This window comes from Anolis carolinensis, chromosome 1 (genome assembly GCF_035594765.1).
Source record: "Anolis carolinensis isolate JA03-04 chromosome 1, rAnoCar3.1.pri, whole genome shotgun sequence".
Lineage (NCBI taxonomy): Eukaryota > Metazoa > Chordata > Lepidosauria > Squamata > Dactyloidae > Anolis > Anolis carolinensis.
The window spans coordinates 128,338,822-128,359,645 of record NC_085841.1 but is presented as its reverse complement, the minus strand read 5'-3'; the positions used below and the strand labels follow the sequence as shown (position 1 = coordinate 128,359,645).

The 20,824-nt window shown below is 40.9% G+C and overlaps 1 protein-coding gene across 1 annotated transcript in view; it reads right to left on the bottom strand.

Annotated features, from left to right (window-relative positions):
• The window catches only part of eys (eyes shut homolog), an 804,562-nt gene that overhangs the window by 663,003 nt on the left and 120,735 nt on the right, over positions 1-20,824 (bottom strand). Inside the window, exon 6 of the mRNA XM_062969072.1 lies at positions 4,835-5,094. Within this exon, the coding sequence (XP_062825142.1) occupies positions 4,835-5,094 (260 nt within the window). The remainder of the gene's footprint in view (positions 1-4,834; positions 5,095-20,824) is intronic.

Genomic DNA, 20,824 nt, shown 5'->3' with positions numbered 1-20,824 from the left:
AGACAAGAGGGATCCTCTCTCCTCTGCAGGAGTCTACCAGATACCATGCAGCTGTGGACAAGTATACATAGGGACCACCAAACACAGCGCCCAAACAAGAGTAAAAGAACATGAAAGGCACTGCAGACTAACTCAACCAGAGAAATCAGCCATAGCAGAGCACTTGATGAACCAACCTGGACACAGTATATTATTTGAGAACACAGAAATGCTTGACCACTCCAACAACTATCATGTCAGACTACACAGAGAAGCCATTGAAATCCACAAGCATGTGGACAACTTCAACAGAAAGGAGGAAACCATGAAAATGAACAAAATCTGGCTACCAGTATTAAAAAACTCAAAAATCAAAACAGTAGATGGGAAGCAACACTCTGAGGGCAGAGGAGCCCCAAGGATGGCTAATGACTCTTAACAAAGGATGCCCCCCAGGCAAGAGACAAACCTTTCCAATGCTAATTAGGGTGATTAACTGAAATATTAACGCTGGCTTCCAACTGACAAAGGACTCTTGTCACACCCTGGACTCTCCACAGACATATATTTTTTCCTTCCTTGCCCAGTTTTCCATACCTCACAACCTCTGGGGATGCCTGCCATAGATGTGGGCGAAACGTCAGGAGAGAATACTTCTGGAACATGGCCACACAGCCCGAAAGACATACAACAGCCCTGTGATCCCGGCCATGAAAGCCTTTGACAACACAGCAAAGCTGTATATTTAGGGAGTCCATACTGAAAGATCCCTACTGCAGAGATCCTGCCCAAAGCTCACAGAATATATAGGCAAGGACTAATTCTGCTGGAGATTTAAACTTCTCACTAAGGTAAGAAAGAGTCCATGAGAGCACCAGTTTATCTAACACTCTACCCAGTCCTTGTCATTTGATAAACAATGCAAATTATCCATGATATTGGAGGTAGGAAAATTTATTTCTAGGTGGTTTGTCACCTGCACAGTTTTGATGCAACATCAAAGCAGACATCTTGATTCCAAGAGTGTAATACCATGTTTCCCAGAAAATAAGACAATCTTTTATAATTATTTTTCCTAAAGAAGATACACTATGGCTTATTTTCAGGGTATATTTTATTTTTGTTAAGCATGGTACAACAATCTGCATTTATGGGATGATCTCTCTGGTTTGGCAGCAGACTGCTTGCTGAAGCTTTTCCCCTACCCCCTGGTGTTTGTGTGGGAGACCCACAGTCTGTTGTGGTCAGTGCTGGGGAGCAGCAGCTTTGCTGGTGTTTGTGCAGAGTGAGAGAGATCCACGGACTGTTGCTGGTTGGTATTGGGGGGAGCGACCTTGTATGCTGCATGGCCACATCTATCACTATGTCTTATTTTTGGGGTATGGCTTATATTGCGCAAATGTATAGAAATCCTGCTTTGGCTTATTTTATGAGTATGTCTTATTTTTGGGGAATCAGGGTAGTGTGGAAATATACATTTAAAAGTAATAAGTTTGGGCTATATTTCAAATTAACATTATATAATCTACCCTCCACTCCTCAAAAATGGCTGGCTTCTTCTTCTTTTTTCTTTTTTTTAAAAAAATCAGTGTTGCATAAAGTTGTTCAATTAGAAAAAATGTATGCCATCTTCATATTGTCAGCTGCAATCAGTCTGCCCTGTGTAAAACACTAGCACAAAATGGTCTTCAGAAGATATCATAATGTAAATCCGAATTCATGTCTTGGACTGAGAATATAGTTTATTTGTTTAAGTTCTAAAACAGAATGCTCTTTATTTTCCATCAAACAGTTTTGTAAATTGGCATATTAATCAGGCTCCCACAAATATACATTTAGAGCTAATGTATTGTTATGGCAATGATCTTTAGTAGCATGTGTACTAGTGTAATAGGCACATTTAAATGCAACTACTTGCTGCTGGTGGTCATGCAAATTAGTCTGGCTCAGGATACAAATTATAAATCAATAGCGCATGGAAATGATCTGATTCAGCCCTGGAGAACAACATTTTTAAACATAAATACACACACAAACACACAAAGGTGATTTTTTTTTCATATTTTCACATTTCCAGGCAAAGCAGGGCATTGTTTGGAAGAGACCTGGGGATATTTTCTGTACTGTGTTTTCAAAAGTTTGACCTTGCAGCCTTTTCTGAGAGTAAACAGGAACTGCCAGCTGAATTGACACCAACCTTCTGAACTTCCAAATGCAAACATTTACCTAATCAATAGCAAATAATAAATAGCACTTGACTGCTAGCAGGCAATGATGGTAGACAAATACTATTCTTGGCCAGGCCAAAAATCACAACACAGGAAGCTTCCAGTTATCTTTTAAAGGACCTAGAACTTTATGCACGAAGTTTGGCATGGATGTTCCCATATGAGCATTGCAAACTAATCATAATTCTTTACTTTGATGGAAATGTGCTATTAATGTTTTTTAAAAAAATAAATATATATACAGTGGCCTTTCCTGCCAATTCTTGAAGGCTAGGTGAGGTGATCCAACATGATGATGGATTCAGTATGCACATAGAAATCTCCAAGGTTCACTAGAAGCTTAGGTCATTTCATCTTGTGATTCATCTTACGCACTTATGATTGCTTTGGCTGTCTTCAGATCCAGAGTCCTAGAGGCAATCTGAAATGGGTCTCTATGACATTCTTTCAGGAATATCTTCATTGAGTAGAATATGCTGATTAATGTATTTTTCAGCCCAGTGGTTTGTGTTAGAATGAACAGCAGCACAAGTTAAGGTTTGCTAGCAGAGCTCAAAGAGGGCATACAATTGCTCTGATGGGGATATAAACAGATGTAGACCATGCAGAGATCTTTCTTTCTTTGTCAGCATAAAACTGAAGAATATGGGGGTAAGCAGGTCAAATGTTTGCAATTTTGCTCAAAGGACATTAGAAAGTCTTTAGGGGACCAGCATGTTATTATTGAAGATGCCTTGGTTATTGTCTGCTATTGTATAGGAATAGGAATGTACATATTACATGCAACCATTACAAATAGTCAAAGGTAACTTATGAAATTCTTCATACATTTTTGGATGTTCTTGAATTTGGACATCTTTTTTCAAAAGTAATGGATAAAGGGGAGTTTGCACCAAAGACATATTTTCTGAAAGTAAAGCATTTTTCTACAATAAACACACAAACAAGGAAAAAGTAAGGGTTTTTATATTCTTTTGTAAGGGCAAAAAAAGGAACCCTTATGGTGGATGACTTTTTGACAATGGGAAAACATTGTGTATATTCTTATATTGCTAGTACCATCTGCCAAGAAATTTACTCCTGTAAATCGTCTGCTGAATTGTTTGTTTTACAATATTTTGTGCAAAGATGGCATTTAATAATGCCTAGCTTATTAAGATTCAATATTGATTTGTGTATTTAGCAAATACATTAATTAATTAATTAATACATGAAATAAGAATTATTATTAGATCTGCAATGTCAAAGACATTTTTGAAAACATTTACATCTCTGGTCAGCAATACAATTTCAAGGAATACTAGAAGATGGTTCAGATAATACAGGCATGCAAACATATAGAAATGCATACAAATAGAGCCTTTGCTTCAAAATGATACAGTAAAATAATTTCTGCCTTGAATGTCTTTTTACACCGGCCAATGAGTGGATGGGGGGTACAGGTGAGTGAGTGGGGGGCAAATGATCAGGCAGGTGGGCAAGCAAGCAGGTGAGCAGCAAGCGGACAAGCAAGGGGGCAGGCAAATGGGTGAATCAGCAGGTGAATGGGAGTGGGATGGTTAATGGGGAGCAGATGATGGCACGCGTGCCAGGAGAGAGGATGCTGCATGTCTCTTATGACACATGTGCCATAGGTTCACCACCACTGAAATAATGCTTGCAGTTCTGGAGGAACTCTAATTTTTGCTTCTCATAGACTTAGCATGGAGATTTAGTTAATCAGTTAAAATTCACGAGTAAACCAGTTTTTTAAAACCAGAATTTTGAGGGGGTGAGTTGAACCCCTAAAACAACTCCCTTCCTTAAGTACGGGCTTGACCGTAGGGGGACCATAAAACAGAAATGACTTCAAGTCACATAACAACAACAAATTGTTTACCAAGCCAACATAATGCAGTGGTTTGAATGTTGGATTCTGAGACTAGAAGAGCCTAGATCAGATCACTGCTTGGCTATGAAAACCCACTGCATAACCTTGGGCAAGTCACACTTTCTCAGTCTCAGAGGACAAAAGCAAATCCCCTTTTCTGATAAGAAAACCATGTGATAAGTTCAACTTAGGGTCACCATAAGCTGGAAATGACTTGAAGGCACATAAGTCCTTCATCTTGTATCACTGTATGCATATGATCAAGAAAGCATTGTGCCTTGCTGGGCTTTGGGCCCTTGCTTATCTGTAGTTCATCAAAAGTTTCTTTTTATTCTTTAGTGCTGAGGAAGACACCAAAGAATCTAAGGCAACAAGGAGTGCTTTGGAAATGATCTGCCTAAGAGCCCATGCAATATGGGTCATTTTACCATATCCTATTTTTTGCAGGGAACAGTCAGTGTTTCTGAATTCAATTGCCCTCCTCTTTATTCCTATATTTAGCTTATATAACACAAGATTGCAATAGTAATCACAAAGAAGCATTTTTCAGAAAGCTACTGTAGTATCTTGAGTGTCATTGGTAAATATAACTACTTCAGAGATATGAGTACTCTAGAAATATGAGTACTATTTGGACTAGGGACAAGAACAGCTTAAACTTTGTCTGTTTGGTTTAACTCCAATAATTCCTGGTAACAAAACAGATATTCCATCGTATGTGTCGCATGTAACAGTTTTGATAAGTAGCAGCACTTACCTTTTGGACATATACACAATGGCTTCCCATCAACTTGAGCCAAACAAGTAGAATTGTTTATACATGGATTGTAGGGGTCACTACATGGATTGTAACGATACTGGCAAATTTTTCCAATATAAAATGGAGGACAAACACAGAGAAATTGACCATGGACAATGGACTCATAGCAGGTGGCTCCATTCAAGCAGGGCTCAGAATCACATTCATTTATATCTTCACTGCACCATTGTCCAGTCCAGCCTTCTGTACACACACATCTATAGAAAAAGAAAAGCAGAGGACACAGCAATCAGGTGAAAGCACTTGTAGTGCTATCCACTCTATTATTTTGATTTTTTTCTACAAGCAGTGGCATAAAGCTTCTCAGTAGATAGACAGACATATTCAGCAGGTGGAAAGGAAGATGTCTTTTAAAAGGTAACAAATGTGCAACACGGAAATAAAATATTCCTTATCTGTAACTATATGCATAATTGCTGAAACAAATATGTATGTATCAGACTAAATTATTTATATCCTGTCTTTCCATCAGTTATAACCTCAAGGTAGCTTAAGATGCAGTTTAAAGTGTTATAAAATGTTAACAGTAATAGAAATTGAGCAACAACCAAGTAAAAAAAGTAATGCAACCTAGAAACAAATAGGAAATGGCTAAGGGGAGATGAATATTAATTGCTAATAAAGGCTTGAGTGAACAGAGCAGACTGAACATGGGAGATGAAAGAAAATAAAAATGGTACCAAGCAAACATGGTTTGCATGGAAGATCATAATTAAGGTAGCATTGCAGAGAAAACCTTATCTTCACTAGCCACCTGTACAGCATCTTAAGTCACAGATGAAGATCTCAACTGATGGGCAGGTTCATATATCACAAAGTAAGCATTTATACGTGATATACCATACTGATAAGGATCTTTTAAAACTACAACTTGTGCTTTGGATTGATCCTTGAAAGTAAATGAGAGTCACTCAAAAGTTTGAGTTAACATGAAATCTTGACTGTCATATTCTGGGACATATGAAATTCCCAAACACATTTTCTTATATGCATTTCACATTTTTCAGTAAAAAATACTCCACAGCATTCATGGTAGATAAAATAATAATATGCCTTCTTGGCCTTGTAGTTAAACAGAAATATGAAAAAACATAAATATGAAAAATGTCACCCATTGGCTATGAGCAGCTTTTCCTTCTTTACACATGTCCAAGACCTGGGTTCAGCCATTGTGTTTCATTGTAATATGCTGGTAGCCATGGACATGTTTCTAAGGGACATGTAGAGGGTTCTTTCTATTAGATCTTAATAGTCAAACAGCTTCAAAAACATTTCAAAGGTATACAGTACATAAATTTTGGCCAAAATATCTCAGGGCAAACTTAACCATTGCAACAAAATAGAATAAAATGAAAGGAAAGAAAAGAAAAGAAGGCAGAATGGGCACACAAATAGAGAAATTTACTGATCACAGTGAAGGTTATGTGTGTCAATAGGGAATAGGTGTGAGATCAGGATGTGGGCAATATATCTTTGTATTTTTATTGCATTGCATACAAAGCCACCTAGAAAGCCTATAACCCCCCCCCCCCCCACGCAGCTGGAGGAGAGAAGTGGCTTTGCCCCCTCCCATTGAAAGGGAGAGCTGGTTGAGGTGGGGCTTCTAGGAAGCTACCCGCCCCCAAGATCACTCACCTTTCGGTCATCGACCCACCCATCCACTACTGACAGTATAGCCTATGTGTAGTCGCTTAGTGGGGCTGGGTAGGAATTTTTTTCCTCCTATGTTTTAGGAGGGTTTTTCGCCTATCCTATATTGTGTATAGTGGCAAATTGGGAGATATGGTCATTTAAATAGGGCTGTCACCAGAATACATAGGGGAGTCACATATTTTTGGTGCGCACCACAAGGCACCTCAGTTTTGGTGTAGGCCAGAGATGTGAACCCTCACCTAGGGTTCATACAGCTCTGGCAAGGGTAAACGATTATGGCCTAGGAATGGGAGACTATGACCTCAAGCATTCCTGAGGCAAAATTCTCCACTACATTCCCCTTTAGGTCATCCAGGATACCTGGTGTTTCACCCTAAATTTAGTTAAAGAGATGTTCAGGAAAGACCACCAATATAGGCTTTATGCCTCACCAAATTCATAGATGACAATTGAGAATTTGATCCAAGTTACAAATTAAAAGTCAATTAGGTAATATTTAATAAAGTTGCCCAGTTTTAAATCCAAATTTATTGTGTTGGCTCGTTATTTCGGGGGATGGAGGGCAAATGTATGTTTCTCCAACTTTTTGGAAGGTGGACTCTGCCAAACATGCAATGGGGTATGAAATTGGACAAACAACCCTCTGAATGATTCATCCAATATGATCCTATAAACTAAGAATGAGAAAATGGATAGAGCTCCTGAGAACTAATGTGGCATAGTAGTTTGGAAACCAAACCAGGACTCTTGGAGATCAGGATTTGAATCTCTGCTTGGCTATGAAAACTCCCTTGGTAACCTTGGTCTTCATCCTGTTCCCAATGCAAAAATTCAGAGTGCTAAAGTCAGTGTCAACTCAGTCCAAGCTGAAGAAACTGTAAATCAGAGTTAGAGTTCTAGGGACTTGCAGTAGCCAAGTTAATAAACAATCCAAGGGTCATAATAACATTAAACACAAAACCTAAACTTGCATTCAGCAGCGCGGCTGGAAAAACTAATTTTCTTATATAGGTAGCCTATTCAGTCAATGGCCTTTCACTATTTCAGCAGGGGCTGATCTGATCGAGATCCCAGGAACCTTCACCTGTTTCAGAGATTCAGAGGGAGCTTTAGGTCCTCTGAAGAACTTTTGAGGAACACTTGGGAAGTGAAGGCATGGCATGCCTTAACATTAGAGGAAAGTAAGGTATGCCTTCTATGAACAGTTAATGTGAAAGTCCATAACAACAATGGTAATGACAACATGTCCCTAATCTTGGGAGGAGCTTCTGTGTTTTTAGTAATGTTCTTTTTATAGACTCTCTCCCATAATTCATGTGATGGGGAGAAGAGAAGGATCATTAGTAGATGTAGTAGCAGAAAAGGAGCAAGTAGGTATAATTTGATCATGTTTCTATCTGAATGCTGATGTTTGATTACAATGTGTTTCTATTATCCCCCGCCAGCATATCTCTATGTTTCTTCCTCTCATTTTTATGTATTAGCATTGCTAACTTGGTGTTGGATAGGCTTGAAGCAGAATATACTGAAGCAGGGTCCTGTTCTATCTTTTGAAATGTCATATTGATGAGATTGGACATTTTTAATTATATAACACAAATATACAGTGTGCTGATAACCTTTATTATCATGCTCTCAGAGTAGTCTGTTGACAGCCAAGACACATGGGGGAGGGACCAGATCAATTGGCATTTTTAACATGGTTTGACGAAAACTTGACAATTCACTTCCACCTCTCCATTTTAGAAAGCTGGGAGTTTTCCATATTTTAATTCTGGTGAGAGAGAAAAGGAAGCAAAGGTATTTTGTGCGTACTTGCTTTTTAAACACAAAATGAAGGAAATTTCTTCTCAAAGACTGCCTTCTCTGCAGCAAGATGACATAAATAATAATGCAGATGAAGATAATAACATGCAACTTTGTTATCGCACTAAATAAGCCTACTGATCCTGTCTATATGACAAGTTTTAAAATTTAGTTCTTTGAGTTTTAATCAACAGTTGCAATCTGGGCACATTTGTAGCTCATGTGCTAAAATACAATCAATATATTGGTATCAAAACATCAATGACTTTTAGAAGGAAAGGATTTTTTTTCCATTTTGTGTGTCACTACAGCAAAATGTCATACTTTCTTGCAGTCTGCAAGAAATAGTGTTTTTATTTATCATACCTCTGCTGCCCTTTCATTGAGCAGACAATGTGAAACATCAGAAATTATGTCCCAGCAGAAATAATGTGAGTTTCTTGATATACCTTTTTATTTATTTTTAATATTGTATTTTAAACCTACCAAAATTGAAAGCTAGATTGAAAACCTATATTTAGATCCATGTCTAGATATGTCTTTCATAAATTCTACAAGCAACATATTTGATGCAGTAATTTTATCACAGTAATTTGAGCACTGGACCACTGGAGACAGGAGTCTGATGACCTCATCAGATGGGCAAAACTGCCCATAGTACGACACTTCCATTTCACATGAGGCACGAAGCCTGGCAGCTCCCATCACACAATGCCAATCTACTTCTGGTGGAGCTCCATGTCTCAAGTGAAGCGGAAATGAGGCAGGAGGCACTGGTGGCAACACAAGAGGCTTCCTGTGTTGCATAGGAAACAATGGTGGGAAGCCAGGTGGTGATGCTTGTCCCTATGGGTTGAGGTGGGGGGGGGAGGCAGATAATATGGGGCACGGGGTGATATGTTCCCCATGTCCCATGCTGGACCCACCGGATTCGCCATGAAGCATGGCAAATCCCAACCTTAATGTGATGAGGTCCTGAATCTCTGTTCAGCCATGGAAACCCACTGAGTGACCTTGGCAAGTCATACTCTCTCAGCTTTTAAAACAAGATATGATACATTTTTTCCTCCTAGACAAATGAATGAAGGAAGACCGATAAAACTGGAGCAAAGAAAATACGTGTGCTTAAATGTGAGCAGGGGGCCACATGTTTGGATCCAAGTAGGATAAACACTTTAAAGAGTTAGTATTAATATCTTCCCAAAGTATTTGCAGCTTTGGTTGATTGGGTGATTTATTAATAGCCACATTGCTATTATATTATTACACATTACATTGTGTTTGACTTTATTGTCTATATTTTGTTTTGCACTTGTTGCATGTTGTATGTCGCACCTTGAGTGTTCTATAACCACCCCGACTCCCTCTGGGACATGGTGGCGGGATATAAATAATGTTGTTGTTGTTGTTGTTGTTGTTGTTGTTGTTACTGAAATTATTAAAACCTCTAATATTTGATGTGTGTATGTGTGTAACAAATAAAGGATAAATTGATCAACTATGTCTTCACAGTTTCCCCACCACATATGCTCATGTATAAGTTGACCTTAGGAATAAATCGAGAGGAGGTTTTGGGACTAAATATATGAATTTTGATATGACTTGTAGATAAGTCAAAGATAATTCTGCTGAGAGGCATACAAATTCATGGGGTACAGCTGCCCTTGACTACCACCACCATTTCCCCACCCAGGCATTCAAAAAGGCCAGAAATGATGCGATGGTGGAGAGGGTAGAGAGAGTTGGTGCTTCATTTAGGTTCTTTCAAAAAGAGCTAAGCTCTTGCATTTCACCTTTGTACTCAGGAAAAGAGATGGACCCTTGTTTGATATGAGTACTAGTATAGCACCTACACTGACCCATGGATAAATTGACCCAGGTTTATTGGGTTGATTTTTTGACTAAATTTTCTAGACTTAGACATGAATATATAGAGTAATGTCCTGGATCAAGTCCTGTAGCCCATAACCTTTTTGGTGGTAGGGCATATTAATGGGTAAAACTGATGCCATGCTGATATGCTGCAGAACTTTATTCTTTCCCTTTCCCTCCCTCTTTGGTCCTTACTGATTCTGGAAAATTGGTTTAGAGTGGTTATTCTAGCTTTCCAAAATGAGGTTTGCTTATGCATGGAGGAGAAAGCTCACTGAAAGAGTCATCATGTCCATTCCACATTTCCTGGATCCTGACATTTTGTGAGTAGAATATTACTATTGGTTAATATGTTAACATGTTTTTTTCTGAAAATTCTTTGTTCACAATGGTGCCCAATTGTTATTATGTCAATTTTTGTATCAGAAACGACTTGAGAAACTGCAAGTCACTTCTGGTGTGAAAGAATTGGCTCTCTGCAAATATGTTGCTCAAGGGACACCCGGATGTTTTGATGTTTTACCATCCTTGTGGGAGGCTTCTCCTTTGTCCCCACATAAGTAGCTGGAGCTGACAGAGGGAGTTCATCTGCGCTCTCCTTGGGTTGGATTCACTGGCAACCTTCAGGTCAGCAACCCAACCTTCAAGTTAGCAGTCCTGCCAGCACAAGGCTTTAACCCATTGTGCCACCGGGGGCTCCAATATTATTATGTCAAATTAGTGGATACTCTCTTTTTGTGAAAAAAATTCAACTGTGCAAGTGGTCATTTATATCTGTTATGTCAACGTGCATGGTGGTCAACTTCCATAATTCTTGGCATTACACATAACTGCAGGAATCCAAATTGTTCCCATTTTTAAATTTATTCTGAATGCACTGCTATAAACGTGGATATTGAAATATATTATCATAAGTGCCCTGTGATTATTTCCTAACTACACAAATGTTGTGTCATGGAGCCAAATCCCAGGGCTGGATTTCCAAGCCCTGAATCTGGCTTCATAACATAAACAACCCTGCAAGCACCTGGCGGGAGAAGATAAAATGAGCCTGGGAACTCAGGGTTGAAAGTATAAACAATTATAATTGATGTAGTGTGTGGGAATGGTAGTAATGTGATCCAGAGGGTGGGGTTTGATGATGATATTTGCGTGTGCTATTACGTTGCATCAGAAGTGATAAAATTGAGTGTATGTAAACATTAGGTCATTCTCGACTTTTCCAAAGTCATGTATTCTTCAATAAAGATTGGATTTGAGAGCAGCTATCTTTGATCTGCGTTCAGACTGGTCCTTTGAAGTGAGCGTGACATTTAAGTCGAGAATCCCGTTCTCACCCTCCTGCGGAATTCGCAGTGAAGTGATAATGAGTGGAGAAGGAGATCAAAGCCCAAATGGAGCAGGGAGGCCTTTGCAAGGGGCCCGGCCGTTGGGAGAAGAGACGCTGCAAGCCATAGCTTCCTCTACGGGGTACCCCAGGCCGGACGGCGTGACCCAGAGGATTCCCAGGGGAGGAAGAGGCGTCTCTGCGGCTGCGGGAACCAGTTGGGGATCTGGAGGAAGCATGCCGGAGACCGTGGCCCTGCGGTTATCCATCCTGGAAACAAATTTATCCAGGCTGTCGGAAACCGTGGGGAGGTTGGTGCCACTATTGGAAGAGAATCTCCAAAAGGAGCCCATCCGATATGGCGCCGAGAGAGAGCCAAGTAAAAAAGGAGATTGGAGCCAGAGGGGCCAGCGAGCATCAACGCAGAGTCCCGTGGCGGCGAGGGGCGAGGGAGATGAGGAATATTGGCAGGAGCTGGAGTTCCGAGACAGAATGGCACGCGAAGTGGAGCGCCAGCGAGCTCTGGGAACTCTGAGGCCGCCATCTCCAACAGAGCTCCCAACCCCCCGGATGGGCGTCGGGGTGGAAAGACCACTGGGGCCAGGGATCGGGTCCAGTGGATTAGCAGACGAAGGCGGAGAGGAGCAGGAGATCCAGGAAGAGGAGGAGAATGTGCTGTACGATGAGGGAAGACGAGATGCGGGGGCTACAGCGAGGCCCGTATGCGGATGGGTGGAAGGGCCGACAGCGGCGGCAGAATTTCGGGAGCCGCGCAGAATGACCACCGGAGTGGGGCGCGGCGTGTTCAGAGGGGCCGTCCAAGGAAACCCGATGCAACCCTTCCCCATGCCTCCCAGACAGCACCAACGGGCCGCAGAATGGATGCCAAGGAGGGAAGATCTCAAACTAGAATACGGAGGGGAATCAGCTGAATTGAACTTTTTTCTAATTAGCATCAGAGGATACATGGAAGACAATGCACACACATTCCCCTCCGAAGCAAGCAGGGTTCGAGCCATCGGCAACACGCTAAAGAGAGGAGCTGCAAGCTGGTATGTGCAACTACATGCCAGACGCGACCCATGCCTGAGGTCAGTGCCCCGCTTCCTCGCCGCACTGGAAAACCGGTTCAGAGACCGGCTAGAGCAATTGAGGGCTCGAGACCAGCTTAAAGGAATAAAGCAGAGGGACAAAACGGTGCCCGAGTACGCAGAGGAATTCCTCCACCTCGCGGAAAGGGTACCAGAGTGGTCTGAAGTGACCAAAGTGGAAATATTTAAAGAGGGACTACGCCCCGAGGTTTTCAGCTGGGCAGCGCACAGAGATGACCCCGAAACGCTCCAGGGATGGATTCAACTAGCGGGGCGCGTTGAGTCCACCCTGGCCCAAGTGAAGCGCTTCAGGAGCAGCGGCGGCCAGCAAAGACCGGTGGCGAGAGGCCGAGGAGAAACGAGGAAGCAGGAAAGGTCCGGAGGGAGGCCGGGGATTCCCTCCAGAGGAGACGACAACAAACCTAAACCGGGATGCTTTGTGTGTGGGAAGACGGGCCATCGAGCAGCAGAATGTTGGGCACGGAAGGGGGAGCCGCCAAAACCCTCAAAACCCAAGCCAGCAACCGGGAGGCGTGCGGAGGAGGAGGTGGAAGCCCCAGAATCTTCGGAAAAACTGGTGAGTCGGGACAAACGCATGATAGTAGTGCCAATCTGCATCTCGGGGCTAGAGAATCGGGCCACCTGCAAGGCATTCGTGGATTGTGGTTGTTCTAGGAACATTATAACTCCGGAACTAGCAGGAGCGCTGAAGTGCCAGCAGATGGCGCTTGACTCCCCAATTGCATTTTCGCAGCTAGATGGATCAGTTGCTGCTGGGGAAGTATCTACAAAGGAAATACGGGGGGTCCCATGTAAAATAGGCAAATGGGAAGGAAGAATATCCTTTGTGATAGCCCCTATTGCCACATACCACGTAATATTAGGGATACCATGGCTCGAACAGGCTAATCCTGAAGTAGATTGGAGAGGAAAGAGCCTAACATTTAAAGAACAGCAGACGCAACGGGAGATAAGCAAAATTGCAGAAGAGGAGGACGAGGGAGATGAAGCAGGTGAAATAGACCCACAGCTATTGCCACCTGAATACAGAGACTTTGTGGATGTTTTCAATCAGAAAGAAGCAAGTAAATTACCTCCCAAAAGGAATATAGAAGTAGAAATTGAAATAACCCCAGGAGCAAACTTACCAAAACCAAAAGTGTATCCCATGTCTGTGCAGGAGAAGGAGGAATTGAGGAAATATATTGATAAAAACCTGGCGCGAGGCTTCATTAAGCCATCCAATTCTCCTCTCGGGGCCCCAGTGTTATTTAGGAGAAAGAAAGACAACTCCCTAAGATTGTGCATTGATTATCGAAATTTAAATGCAATTACTAAGGACAATAAATACCCTATGCCCTTAGTAAAGGATTTAATTACCGTATTGAAGAAAGGGAGCATATTTACTAAACTGGATTTAATTGAAGCATATCATAAATTAAGAATCAAACCGGAGGATACTTGGAAAACTGCATTTTCCTGCGCATTCGGCCATTTTGAATATAAAATTTTGCCTTTCGGATTAAAAAACGGAGGCGGTTGCTTTATGCAGCTTATAAATGAAATACTACACCCATTGTTGTACAGAGGGGTATTCATATTCCTTGATGATATCTTGATTGTGAGCGAAGATAAGGAAAAGCACGTGAAATTGGTCCGGGAAGTTTTGCAGAGACTAAGAGAAGCAAAGCTGTATGCAAAACTGTCCAAATGTGAATTTAATAAAACTCAAATTGACTTTCTGGGGTATCGGATATCTCCAGAAGGGTTAGCTATGGATCCAGCTAAAGTATCAGATGTAAAAGAATGGGGAGTGCCTCAAACAAGGAGGCAATTGCAATCATTTCTGGGGTTTGCAAATTTTTATAGATCTTTCATAAAAGGCTTCGCACAAATAACCGCACCCCTTACTGAACTTTTAAAAACAAAAGGGAAAGGGGAGACAGCAAAAGTAAAAGCTCCTGGCGCCAAACTGAGTTGGACGCCAGAATGCCAAAAGGCATTTGAAACCCTAAAAGAATGCTTCACAGAAGGACCCATCCTAAAACATCCCGATATCAGAAGCCCTTTCATAATCCATTGCGATGCCTCAGACTGTGCGTACGGGGCAGTACTATTGCAAAAAGATCAAAATGGGAACTTAAAACCCTGTGGATATTTGTCCCGGAAGTTCAGCGAAACTGAAAAATGTTGGCCAATATGGGAAAAAGAGGCATTAGCCATATTAAAAGCCTTAGAATGCTGGCGACACTTCCTCGAAGGAAGCGGAATCCCATTTGAAATTTGGTCTGACCATAAGAACCTCCAGTATTTAAAGTCTCCTCGAAAATTGTCCCCCAAACAAATTAGATGGGCGCAATACTTCAGCAGGTTCGATTTCCAATTAAAATTTTTTCAAGGGAAGCAGAATGTCTTGGCAGATGCTCTTTCACGCATGCCTCAACACGAAGGCATAACCACAGCAAAAGAGGGGACAATATTCTCTGATAAACAATGGGGCTTAGCTGTCAGGACAAGAGCGCAAACCCAAAAGGAGAACACGGCTATTGTTGAACTCGACGGGGAAGATAATTGGGGAAACGAACTGAAACAGTCTTATGAAGGAGATCAGTGGATCGCATCCAACGCAGAAAAGGGGGAGCAGAAGGGGGGATTTTGGTTTGTTAACAAGAAACTGTATATCCCAGCAATATTAAGGATTAAGATTTTGCATCGTTTTCACAATAACCAGAGCGCTGGTCATACAGGAATTACAAAAACAACGAAGGCAATAGCAAAACATTGTTGGTGGCCAGGAATGAGGAAGGACATAAAGAATCATGTTGTTCAATGTGATGATTGTGCCAGAAATAAATCGAGAGGAGGAAAGCCTATGGGATTATTACAAACAGTAGCGGAACCTACCAGACCTTGGGAATGTGTAGCTATGGACTTTGTGGGGGAACTGCCGGTTAGCAAAGGACATCGTTATATTTGGACAGTATTAGACCTGTTTTCTAAACAGGCCCACTTTATAGCACTGACGAAACTACCATCGGCCGAGAAACTAGCTGAATTGTACATAAACCATATTTACAAACTGCATGGATGTCCCAGTAGAGTGGTCAGTGACAGAGGAGTACAATTCACAGCAAAATTTTGGGAAAAATTCTTGGAAATGCTAGGAGCAGAAAGGAGTCTAAGTTCTGCTTTTCACCCCATGACAAACGGGGCAGTAGAATGTACTCAGCAGACACTTGGGCAGTTCCTTCGAATGTACTCTAACATGAGACAAAATGACTGGTCTAGGTGGTTGGCTTTTGCAGAACTAGCTTTTAATTCGACTATACATTCAGCAACAAATAAAACCCCCTTTGAAGTAGTTTACGGATATGAAATACAGCCTTTGCCCCAGTTGCCAAGATGGACAGAGAATGAGGAAACAGAGGCAGGGAAATGGAAAACGCAAATGCTAGAATGCTGGAGTCAAGTGACTGCATCCTTAAAGGAAGCACACAAAAAGTATAAAGCGTTCGCAGACAGAAAAAGGGTGGAAGGCGATAAATTGGATAAAGGAGATCTAGTGTGGTTAAGTACCCAAAACATCAAATTGGGGCTACCTTCGAGAAAATTGGGCCCCAAATATATTGGACCATTCAGAATACAGGGTGTTATCAATGAAGTAACTTTCCAGTTGGCATTGCCAAAAAGTTTAGGGAAAATACACCCAGTATTCCATCGCAGCTTACTGAAAAAGTATATGGGGACTTTGGACAAAATGGACACATAGAGTTATTGTTTGATTTGTTTCAGGACTATGATGAAAGAAGAACCGAAGAGGAGGACGAAGAAAACGAGGGCACCATGTCATGGAGCCAAATCCCAGGGCTGGATTTCCAAGCCCTGAATCTGGCTTCATAACATAAACAACCCTGCAAGCACCTGGCGGGAGAAGATAAAATGAGCCTGGGAACTCAGGGTTGAAAGTATAAACAATTATAATTGATGTAGTGTGTGGGAATGGTAGTAATGTGATCCAGAGGGTGGGGTTTGATGATGATATTTGCGTGTGCTATTACGTTGCATCAGAAGTGATAAAATTGAGTGTATGTAAACATTAGGTCATTCTCGACTTTTCCAAAGTCATGTATTCTTCAATAAAGATTGGATTTGAGAGCAGCTATCTTTGATCTGCGTTCAGACTGGTCCTTTGAAGTGAGCGTGACATGTTGTTTACAGTTGAAATGAAAAAAAGAATGTGGCTTGACTACACTAGTTTGATGCCACCAGTAAGTGTTTATTTTCCTACAGAATCTCCAAGTAATTTCATTTTACAAGCCATTTGATTCCCAAATCATGCCAGAAAAATAATATAGGCGTTCTCCTTGAGATCATCACAGTTGCAATTTATTGTTACACAGAGCTGTTGAAACTCATTAATGAATCATTGGCATGCCTTCTGCAATAATGTCATATTTCTGTTTGCTGAGACAATAAGCTTCTGGGTATTTATTCTCTTGGAAATTTTCAATTCCTTTTTAAACCAAATTGAAAAACAAATGCAGTAAGGAATTGCCAAACAAAATCTACCACCGGTGGAGGCAAAAAATGTTTTACATTAGCAATCCTTGCCAGATTTTGACAAAATACTTTTCCGAGGCCAACAAAGGTGACCATACCAATCCTCCTGGAAGAACAGTATTGTGTTCCATTGTCTGACGGGAGATAAACAGAAGCAAATGGGTTTTTCAAGTCTGATATTTCTGCCAAGCTTGCAGACGGATCAATCAAAGCTCTTGTATTTGCCAAGGCTACAAAATGTTCAAGGATAAAGCATAAGAAAGCCATCTCAATTTTGCTTTGCCTTAAGCATTCAAAGGGCAGAAATTGGATTTTTGGGTTATATTCCTATGGCACACACATTACATTCAAACCCTTTAATGCTGAATGCATTAGATTGTTCTCCTTTCATTGCCATCACTTCATTAAGCAGTTTTCACTTCAAAGGGTCTGTTTATGAAAGTATCTGAGAATTTCAAGTTTGCTGTGTGGTTTTCTTAGCTTGGTTGACAAGGAAATCACTAATCTATGTTTAAGGACATGCTATTTTTCTGTGTTTGTCATTCAACAACCTCTCGTTATATATTTGCTTTCTCTGGCATGCAGCAAATGCCCTTGTAATTTACTGTTTGCCAGACTAAAGCTTCCTGATACTCAAGCTATTCTGAGTAAAGATTACTCAACTAACGTAACACTTAAAATTACATTATCCAAGACGTACTGTTATATACTGTTTATATATACTGTTATATATATATATACGTACTGTTTATATATACTGTTATATAAAATTATACATTGTAATACATTTATAATTCATCTGTATCCCTCTTATATTTATTATTTATTTGTCCCATTTATACCCCACCTTTCTCACCCTGAAGGGAGCTCAAGGCGGCTTACACATGGCACAATTTGATGCCCCAAAACACATATAAAATCAAAGCTTAAAATATTAAATATTTTTTAAAAATAGGCATAAAAATTTAAACATTACAACAGTTAAAAATCATGCCAATAAAAAAAGTGGTCTAAAGCCATTGCAAAGTCATTATACATTTTAGACATCCATTCTTGCACTGCACAGTTATCCAAAAGCTTGATCCCAGAGCCAGGTCGTCACTTTCCTTCTGAAGGCCAAAAGGGAGGGGGCTGATCTTACATCGCTGAGGAGGGAGTTACTTTATTTTGTTACTGAAAACTCTTGGCATAAGCTTAGGATGTGTGTGTGTGAGTGTGTGTGTATATATAATATACACATATACATACACATACATATACATACATACACACATGCACACGCACACTCACACATATGCTGAAGGTATTATGACATATTTGTATTTCTTTTGTAGCTTGTCTTCCAAACCTAACTACTATAGATTTTCATTTTACCAAGATTAACCCCTTTTTTGAAGTCTTTAAAAATCCCTTTGAAGAAGGCTCTCCAAAGACAGATATATCTATCATTTCAGTTTTTTGCAAAGCTGAAGATAAATGGGGATATTGACCCCATATGAGTGGAACAGCATTTGACAGAAAAAGCTGTAGAGAGAGAGATAAAGAAAGAAGCCTATTATTCTCATAATAGTGCAAGTATATGCCGTTACATGGACAGTCTCATACAGAAAGAGGATATGTGTGTGTGTGTGTGTGTGTGTGTGTCCAATATAAGTGATTCGATCCTTTTTGCCATATACCATTTCTAATTTCCGAGGATTCATCTCCCCTTTTCTATGTATTTCCTATCATAGTTTGCTTATTCATAATCTTTTCTACAACTACAGTAAAAAGGCATTCACATAGCATATTGTGCCCTACATGACATGGCACTTGAGGGGAAAATGTCTGAGACAGAGGCAGGTTGGTTATTGTGCATTTATAGTTTGTCTATTTCATAGATATTATATTTACAGCTTTCAACCACCATTGAAATGAATGGGGTCAGAGGATTATATATTTGCAATATCAGTTCTAATAAACAAACAAACCACACCTTAGATCAATCTATACAATGGTTGTGGAAAAGTATTGTAGTGTATCTGGCTTTTGGCTCCCATCCAGAGCTTGGACTCCCACAAAGAAGTTTCACTAGATTTAACGAAAGACAAATTTCAGAATGAATTTGCTTTTCATATTAAAAAACAAACTCCCTTTCAGTTATAAACTATTGAAAGTTGGGACATATAGGAAATTACTGCTATAGTCGGTCCTCGATATCCACTAAAAATCCATATATTTTTTGCATAAGGGACACAATAGCGTCCCTTATACAACATTCCAAACAATTCACATGCTGGAAAGAGCCCGATAATCTGTGACTAGAGGGATGCTACAGCAGGGTATGCTTGCATATCAGCTTAGCATGCAGCAAAATAAAGAGTTTTCTTTTGGAAAAATTTTTATGAATATATGTGAACTGTGATTGAGTCATGGATGCAGAATCGTGGACAGGGAGACACAACTATACTATTACCCCCTATCTGCTGCCCTCTGTGGAGAAACCAAGAAGTACCATAATACTTTGAGAGATAAATGGCATGTCTACATTGGCTGCTTATGATGAAGGCCAAACCTGCTGTGATGCTGTGTTGGTGCCCAAGCTATACAGCTGGGCCAAGGCCTCATCAGCCCTGCTGGGCCATCAACATGTCATCCATGTTACTGCTACTGCTTCCTGCAGGCCATGAAGCCCTTGGCAAATGCCTGGCAGCTGAATCTTCTGATGTCTTCATGAGGCACATGTGAGCAGCAAAGTGAAGGTGGAATGACTCCATCCTTGTTGCTTGTTGAACAGATGTCCCATTTTTACATCAGCAGCATGATCATGATAGCCAGGCACTCAATGGCAGTGACAATGGGAACAGGAAAGGGTGATAGCAGTGGTGTTTTTCTAGACAGTGGATCAGGCCAAAACAGAAACTTTACAGCTACCCTGACAGTTTCATGTAAAGTCTGGAGTATCCCCTGACCTTGCCTGAAGTTGAGCAAATTCCTGTTTAGGGCAGAAAACCTGGAATGCTCTCTATGTGTCATGTAGACAGCTAGCACGGGATTTGCAATACTAACAATGATTTGAGAACATTATTGGAGGAGTCAAGAGATGATTTAAGAAGGTGAAATTCAATATAATGAATTCACAGCTGGGTGCCAAGATCTGTCACTTTTCTTCTTATTCTAGATTATATGGCAGAGGGGACTCATATAATCCAGTTTAAATCAGATAATCTGGGATAGGATCCTGGGATATAGGCCAGTGTAGATCCAACCTAATCTTGATGATGATGATGATGATGAGGAGGAGGAGGAGGAGGAGAATATATGTCCCCACTGCAGGCATATAATCTGGAATAAGATCCTGGGATATAGGCCAGTGTAGATCCAGCCTGATCTTGCAAACAAGGAGGAGGAGGAGGAGGAGGAGGAGGAGGAGGAGGAGGAGGAGGAGGAGGAGGAGGAGGAGGAGAATGTATGTCCCCACTGCCATATAATAATCTGGGATAAGAACCTGGGATATAGGCCAGTGTAGATCCAGCCTGATCTTGATGAGGAGGAGTAGGAGAAGAATATATGTCCCCACTGTCATATAATCTGGGATAAGATCCTGGGATATAGGCCAGTGTAGATCCAGCCTGATTC